Source organism: Salvelinus sp. IW2-2015, unplaced genomic scaffold (genome assembly GCF_002910315.2).
Source record: "Salvelinus sp. IW2-2015 unplaced genomic scaffold, ASM291031v2 Un_scaffold963, whole genome shotgun sequence".
Classification (NCBI taxonomy): domain Eukaryota; kingdom Metazoa; phylum Chordata; class Actinopteri; order Salmoniformes; family Salmonidae; genus Salvelinus; species Salvelinus sp. IW2-2015.
Window position 1 is genome coordinate 283,464 of NW_019942666.1, and position 8,330 is coordinate 291,793.

Below are 8,330 nucleotides of genomic sequence, written 5' to 3' on the forward strand. Positions count from 1 at the left end.
TCATTAGTTTAAACCCCCCGTGGAGAAATTCGTGTTTTTCGCCACCAGGTGGTGGTGTACCATAAGCAGAGAATCCAACCAAACCATCAATGTGTAACATTGTACCAATTTGTGAACATGAGACATGATTGTCAAACAGCTGTGAATTTGGTATACATTTACACACAAACACAATAACAGAACACACAAGCATCTTCAAACAGACATACTAGCAGCGGAGACAAATAGTAGAGAACTGTGTCCCTCACAATCACACTACTCTAAAGGTACTTGTTTAACTTGAAATACAGCATCAACCAGACTGTTGCAGTAAGTGCAAACAGATTTGGAGACCGGACCTAAAACATATGACCATAGTTGGAAAGCTTCTGAAATTAAACCTCCCATTAGTAAATTACTTTTTCATGACCAATAGAAGTAGCTAGGTATATTTGGGTAAAATGTACACAACAACAGTAAATAAACCAAGAGTTGTACTACTGTATACATTTCCAAAACATTTGGTCATCTTAATAAAAATAAAAAGCACTTTCAAAGAGAAATAAAATTGATTTTTTTTTGAAAAACTACAGCCTGCTACCAAGGGACTGTACCAGTGTTAAAAAGAAAACGTTGCATCATCCCTCAGAGACGCTATAACGTAACCTCACTCCCCCCAACTGCTAGCTTTTCGCTACCGTAGTTGGCTAAGACGTTGTCAAGAGGCCGGACACGTGTGTCTGAGGAGCAGAGGCGCCCGTTACAAAGGCTACACATTCTATAGTGGACATACTGATGTGCAAAACATACTGTAAGGCTTCTGTAAAGGTTAAATGAGTTGATACTGTAGCAAGACCAGAGGAACGGAGTTAGTAACAGTGTGTGTGTGTCATTTCAGCCTCACTATCTGATTCTAGGTAAATACTCTCTGGTCTTCTGTTCAAGTGTGAGCAGCCAGGATACTGCAAGGCACTTTAAAAACGGTCAACAGTCCGTGTAGCGGTCCAGTTGATCCAGAGCACGTCAAGTGCTTACTGTTGAGCTAGTGTGTCGACTTGTCAGCCAATCGTTTCGTATCCTCACTCCAGTGTTCCCCATTAAGTAACTTCACTCCAGATTTGGGAAAAGGTCGAGCCAAGAACCACCTCCAGCGAGCAAGGCCACTCTCAATCGTTTATTCTGGAAAAAAGAACAACGTTAACAAATGGACTAATGGTTACATTGCACTAACGTAGGCCTACAAATTATGACTACGTAGATGAACACCGATTGGTACCATTTCTCAAAAAAGCTAAAGCAAGAGGGCAGCATATCTAGAGAATATCTTTCAAGTTCTAGAAACAAATAAAAATCCTGTCCCACATTTTATACCGTTTTGTATGGTAACATTAACAAGTCACTTTTCTGAGCTTTGATGGCACCAGGACTTACTCTAGAGTCTGTAGTTTGTAGTGTGGGTCATCCCTGATGCCGGAGAGAATTCGCAGTCCTTCTTCTCCCGTGTCGTTTCCCACCAGGCCCAGCTCTGTGATTTTGGAGCAGCTGGACTTCAGGGCTACGGCTAGGGAGGAGCAGCCCTCTGCTGTGATCCCACAGCATCTCAGACTGGGGGGGGGGGGGGCGACATTCACTTGACCTTACTCAACAATGCATTATAAATGCATTTTTTGTGAATATGCTTGTAAGTATTAACACTGTTAACATGTTACTTACAACAGTCTCTCCAGTTTACAGGTTGCTGAGGTCAGTCCCATGCAGAGTGTTTTTACACCGCTGTCTCCCAGGTCGTTTCTAGATAGATCCAGCTCTTTCAGGTTGGTGAGGTTGGAGCGGAGAGCTTCGACCAGCTCCGGACAGCATAGCTCTGTCATCTTACAGTCACTCAGTCTAGGTGTGGGTGTGTGTGTGTGTGTGTGTGTGTGTGTGTGTGTGTGTGGGCGGGGGAGCAAATGTTCAACAAATACACACAACATTAGTATGTCATTTGATTTTAGTATTCTGTCCCTATAAAAATCACACATGATGGTGCCTGTTGATGCCATTTCAATGTAAAAATATATCTAACAACTAAACTAATCAATGGTGGCCTTCTACAATTGTACAGTTTAATCTCAGTACTCACCGTAGGGTCTCCAGTGAAAAGCGTATAGTTTTGAGGAACCGGAAAAACGCGACAACATCTGAGTGGCCCAGGTGGTTCCTGCTGATATCCAGCTGTTTGAGGAAGGTGGGGCTGAAACTGAACCCTCCAGCCAGCCATCGACAGCCTCCAGACGTGAAGCCACAGCTCGCCAAACTGGAGAGAGAAGGGCAACACTCGTCAATGTCAAATCAATGATTCATTAATCAATGATTTTATTCTTCAATATGTATGTGTTGTATCCAAGGAGTTTGGGATAAGATAAGACAGCAAAAATACACATTTCCTAAACAAAATTGGACAAGTTTGAATGTACTATTCAGCTCATATGGCAGGCAAAGCAAAGTGGCAGCCAGCGGGCCAAATTCGGCCCATGAGTGATTTGTTTRTGAATCGCCCAAATTGTCTAACTTGTTTTCATAGGGGTGTACATGGGATTGGGCACAACTCTCTGCGAGGTAGCTAGCTTACTTGAGTTTCTCCAGTTGACAGGCGGGCAGTCCGAAGGCGTTGCAGAGCATCTTGACCCCCTCGTCCTTCAGGTTGTTGTTGCTCAGGTTGAGCTCCCTCAGACTGGGGATGTTCACCAGACACCTAAACATGTTCTCACAGCATTTCTCAGTGAGCTGACAACAGTACAACCTGGTGGTGGAGGGAAAATGTATGGTACATTTACTACAGTGAACATTCCACTTTAGAATCAGTGAGGTGGAATGTGTGAGTGTACTACAATACTCCAGACAGTACTCACTCCAGTTTGTATATCTGGGTTGACTTCAGTATGTCCATGAGCAGCTTCACCCCTCGGTCTCCCAGGTCATTCATGCTGACGTCRAGCTCTCGCAGGTGTCTGGGGTTGTCTATCACCAACAACGCCAGAGCGCTACTCAGCTCCAGGCCCAGCTTGCAGTTTGAGAGCCTAACGAAGATTACAATCAAATTTGAAGASAACTATTTCCTTAGAGGGGAACTTCATTTGCATCAAGTCACAATATTAACGCGAAGGAGAATTWAATTAAATTATATTACAAGTGGGGGTAAAGCAAGCCTAGACAAAATCAGAACAGGTTCCGTGGACATATACTCAATACTCACTTCAGGATCTGCAGTTCGCACTTAAKAACCTTTAGTCCGTCAACGAGATGAAACACCCCCGATTCTCCCGGTTCGTTGCCGCTCAGATCCAGCTCTCGCAGGTGCGACGGGTTGGATTTGAGAGCTTTGGCCAGAGCGGCAAAGCCATTCTGTTTCACCCTGCAGCCGGACAGTTTCAGTCTCTCCAGTCGGCAGTTTGGCTTGGCCAAGCCGGCCGCCAACAGCTGCACTCCGGAGTCCTTCAGCGTGTTGAAACTCAGGTCCAGAGTTTTCAGATTGGACACCTTTGAGGTGAGCGCCGAGGCCAGACATTCACAGGATTTCTCAGTCAGGTTGTGATACGACAGCCTGGTGGGAAGGAGGGTTTATGGAATCAAGAAGCACATTAGAAGTCATACTAGTAGCCACTTGAACCACCAAAACTGTAAGACGAGCCCAACAAACTTGAATTACCACATTTATGACAATTATCTTGTGCGTTACCGACATGTCATATAGATATGTAATAGCTGGTATTGTTAAATGACCAAGTACTTACGTGGCGGTGTGGGAAGCTTTGATCACTGGCAGCATCCTCAGAAGTTCCTCGTCTCCTCTGTTCTCTACATCCAACCCAAGCATGTCTATCGACCCAGACAACGATGCCAAAAAGAGAGTGGCCAGGTCGGACCAATGTGCACGTGGGTATTTGGCATCTGGGGGGATTCCCGTCTTGAGAAAGAGCAAACTATCGTTGTCTAGAGAGTAGTCATTCAGTTCCCTCAGGCAGTTCAGCAGGTTGAGGGTCCTCGCCGAAGTGGGATTCTCCAAGACCTTCTTCTTGATGTACACTAACATTTCCGGAAGGGCAGTAGACGGGGTGAAGCCAGCCTCGGAGAACATCTGGTTAAAGTTCTGCGCAATGCCGAGGAGGAAGCGAAGGAAGAGGTCCATATGTCCGGTCTTGCTCCGCAAAGTCATGTCCACCGCGCTCTTGAGTTGGGTGGCATCTCCAAAAAACCAGAGAGTTCTCTCAATCTGGGTTTTCCGGTTGACAGCCAGGTTTTCGTCTTGGCTGCCAACAGATTGAAGAAACCGCATTGCGGCAAAGAACTCCTGAATGGTGGTATGCCCAAAGTAGTAGATCTTCTTTTGGTGCAGCCCAATATCCTCCCTGAAGATGGGTATATTCACTTTTGCGTACACAGCTGCCACTTGGACATCAATGTTGCACTCTCGTAGGTCTTCCTCGTAGAAAACCGCGTTGCCTTTTACCAACTGCTTAAAGGCTAGTTCCCCCAATTCATCAACTATATTTACATTGTGGTTCCCTATTTGTAACAGGATGAGTAGGTCGTTAAATAATGGAGTTAGTGCGACAGGTTCAAAAGCTTTGTCGGGTACATATGTCTGTTTCTCGAGTATTGACGCTGAGATTGAACAGATAAAAGGTATCTGGCACAAGTTGTAGAGGCCCTTCGAGTTCTTCAAGTAGGTGATAACTGCTTTGGCTTGGTTCTTGTCATTGATTGCTCTCGTGAAGAACTCTTCTTTCTGGGAGTCGGTGAAGCCTTCGATTTCTGACATTCTGTCGATGTATTGAAGAGGGATGCGATGGACTGCTGCGGGTCTGGATGTAATCCAGATGTGAGCGGCGGAGGGAAGAAGATTACCGTTAATTAGGTTTGTCAGCAGTGCCGGCACGGAGGAGGGCTCTGTGAGATCGGTCACTATCGGGCTGTTCTTGAAGTCGAGAGGACGTCGGAATTCATCCAGCCCGTCAAGAAAGAACCCAACTCTGCAGTTGTCCAAGTTGGAAATTCCAGGTTCTTTCAATTCTGGGAAAAACTCGTAAAGAAGTTCAATCAGACTCAGTCTCTCCTTCAGCAAATTCAGCTCCCGGAAAGGAAGGGGAAATATGAGTTGGACTTCCTGGTCTCCTTTTCCCTCTGCCCAGTTAAGAATCATCATCCGCACATGGCTAGATTTGCCAATACCAGAGACGCCCTTTGTCAGAGCTGTTCTGATAGGCTCATCGATTTCTGAGTTTAGGAATACACATGTTCCTTGATCTCTTTTCCTGTAGCCTGGCTCAGATAGAATATACTCATGTTGGTTCTCCTCACTATTTTTACTAGCTTGATAGTGGAGATCGCAATGTATATAAAATGGATGCTCAGTTTTCCCCCCTGGCGGACTTTGGTACTTTTTCTTCAGGATGGCTTTTAACTTATTGCGGAGTTTTCCCACATGGGAGGCAGAAACTTTCCTGTCAAATTGGCAAATAAAAGTATATCTTATTTTCTACGTGCAATATGAAATACTACGCTTCAATGAACATGCCCTACTGTGTATTCAAAATGACACATACATTTTCAATAGACTCATTTTGATCTGGTCCTCTGTTCTTACTGTGTGGTGAATATGATTATCTTACCTCTGTTCAGTCAATCGTTTTTTCCCCCCAGGGCAAAACATTTCCCTGGATTCAGAGGTAGATCTGTTACTACCAACGTTTGTGTCCCTCCAATTTCTCCAGAGACAGAATCTGTGTAGAATGCTGTAAGACAGGCTAGCTGGTCCCTCATGTGATGATGCCTGCAGGGAGGTCACACTACCAACCAACCATTGACCCGTAAAACACACAGAATATTGTGATTAGCAATAGTGGTACTGTCTGCATGTAGGTACACTATATCAGTAATGTACTGCCATTACTCCCTAAATTGCACTGCCTCTCATATGGGAAATTATTCATTAACATGTTAAACCACAAATTATTCTAGCTAAGATTTCCACCTCAGCTTCTCATTGGTAACATGGGTATGTGTTTGTGTTAACATTTCACTCCTTGTACTCCGTGACATATGCCAAACAGTTTGGCATGACAAGGAGTGGCATGATGGCACAAACAGACTGGCACCCTGGCTAGCTCATCGGTCGTGCTTTCAAACCTTGATTTTTTTTGTTGAATTTTACCTTGTGAAATTATGGCAACCGTCTTAACTAGCTAGCCATTGTAGCTGGCTATACATTGTTTTAGTCATTTAAATATCAGCTAGGTTACTAGCCAAGTTAGTAAGTGCCTTGGCTTGTGCGAGCCAGAASGTCTCATAGGCTCCTGTCCTAACTCCTGTTTCTGTAGCGCGGGGCAGCTTGGACAGGACGCTAGTCTATCGCAGGGCCTTACTCACAATCTATCTCCTTAATATTGAGTGCCAAGCAGAGATGCATCAAGTCCCATTTTTACAATCTTTGATATGACTCGGCCAGGGATTGAACTCACAACCGTCCAATCTCAGGGTGGACACTAACCACAAGGCCACTGCGTTAGCCAAGTTTGAGGACCGATCAAATCATTTGCTAACTTTAGGGATGGTATCATGGTCGATGTGGAATGTGTAGCTAACTAGCTGGTATAGCTAAATAGCTGACGAAACACCGAATCTGCTTTAGGTTAACTCCAGGTCCTATTAGGAATCTGTCTGGGCTAGAGGCCTAAACTCAACTCCATAGCTAACGTTAAAAGCTACAGTAAATGGCTACGACAATGTACAGGCTAGCATTCATCACATTCCACTTCTCTTTGCTGTAAATTACAAACAACCACCGAACTAATGCAATTCCATAGTTATGTACTTACATGCTTGCTTTTCTCCGTCTTATTCCATTTCACTAATTCGTCTCGATAAAATCATGTTTTTGAGATTGCGCATAAGGGGAGCAGTACAGAAGCAGCCATCGCCTTTTCTTCTTCTTCTTCTTCTTCTTCTTCTTCTATGATATCATGACGGTCCGCAAACAATCGTTTTCGCGCATGCCGCCACCTACTGTGCTGCAATGTACGATCAATCATGATCTGCCCGATTCTGTACTACCATGAAAATAAAATTACAAACCAAGTGAATCCCTAACTTCTACCATACCCTTCCCCCTACCCAACCCCATTAAACTTGATCTATATCATGCTGAAACACTCCACCCTTAGAATTGTTCAGCATGTCAACAACCATTTCAACAGTAACATCTGTTACCCCCAATATCTCTGGCATCTCTCCTTWCCACAACCCGAGTCGTATTGATACCTTAAACTATGAAGTCATCTTTAGTCATTATCAAAGTGTCCTTTGACACCGCACATTCATGAGCACAAGATTTCTGAACAAGCTTCCAAACCATGCCTGGACCATCAGAAACACCAGCKCWGACAGTAGGTCCACTTACTACAGGTACATCCATGTCAGCTCCATCAGTCTGCACTGTAGTTCTACCAATCAGTTTTTCGGCCTCTGCATATGATACATCATGACTGATCCCATATCTCTGAGCCTCTAGCCTCTCTCTGTGCCTGGCATCCACCAAATGCTGCACTGTGTTCTCCCCCACAATTACAGCACTTAATATGCACATTGCTTCCACATTCACTGTAATCATGTGCCCCTCCACACTCGGTACATATTTTCTTTCCTTTACACTGAGCAGCTACATGTCCCATTATTTGGCATTTAAAACACTGCAGTGCATATGGGACAAATGCTTTAACATTGAAACTAAGGAATCCTATCTGTACTTTTCCCGGCAAGACTTTCTCAAACCTCAGCATCCCTGATGAGCTCCTAGCTGATAAGCTTCCTACTGATAATTTTTTTGGCCCCAATCACTCTGCCTCCCTTCACATTTTCTTTAATATCATCTGTGGACATAGATATTGGGACTCCAGTTGTGACTCCCCTCAATCTAGCATATGCACCAGGGACACATCTTCTTCCCATTAAGCTTTTCCATTTTCTAAATATTCTCTTGCTGAGCCTGGCTCCCACGCAATATTAACAATCTACCATTTCCAACTAACCGAGCTAATTTCACTTCACCTACCTCTTTCTCTACGGCATTAGTTAGTCGGATAGGGTGTAAGTGAGGCCCTGTGGTCTCATCAAACACCATCACCACTTTCCACATCACTGCGCTTGATTCCTACCTTGGCCCTCTTTATGRTTTCTTTACTAGACGCTGCACTGCTTTCTGTATCATGATTTCTCTTCTTCCTATGTCTTTCCACTACCGACCATTCCGGTCCTTGACCCTTGTCCTCCCGCTCCATAGCATCAGAACTGGCACGCATATCTACACGCTTCAC

The 8,330-nt window shown here is 44.5% G+C and overlaps 1 protein-coding gene across 1 annotated transcript; it reads right to left on the reverse strand.

The window, feature by feature from the left end:
* Nucleotides 1-676: 676 nt before the first annotated feature.
* Nucleotides 677-6,959, reverse strand: LOC112069292 (NACHT, LRR and PYD domains-containing protein 12). Its single transcript, XM_024136599.2, has 10 exons — nt 6,837-6,959; nt 5,631-5,807; nt 3,753-5,462; nt 3,215-3,562; nt 2,871-3,038; nt 2,591-2,761; nt 2,102-2,275; nt 1,693-1,866; nt 1,411-1,584; nt 677-1,158 (listed from the first exon to the last, which is right to left on the reverse strand). Exons 2-10 carry the CDS (start codon nt 5,669-5,671, stop codon nt 1,146-1,148), a joined length of 2,973 nt encoding a protein of 990 aa, XP_023992367.1. The 5' UTR covers nt 5,672-5,807; nt 6,837-6,959; the 3' UTR covers nt 677-1,145.
* Nucleotides 6,960-8,330: the final 1,371 nt, after the last annotated feature.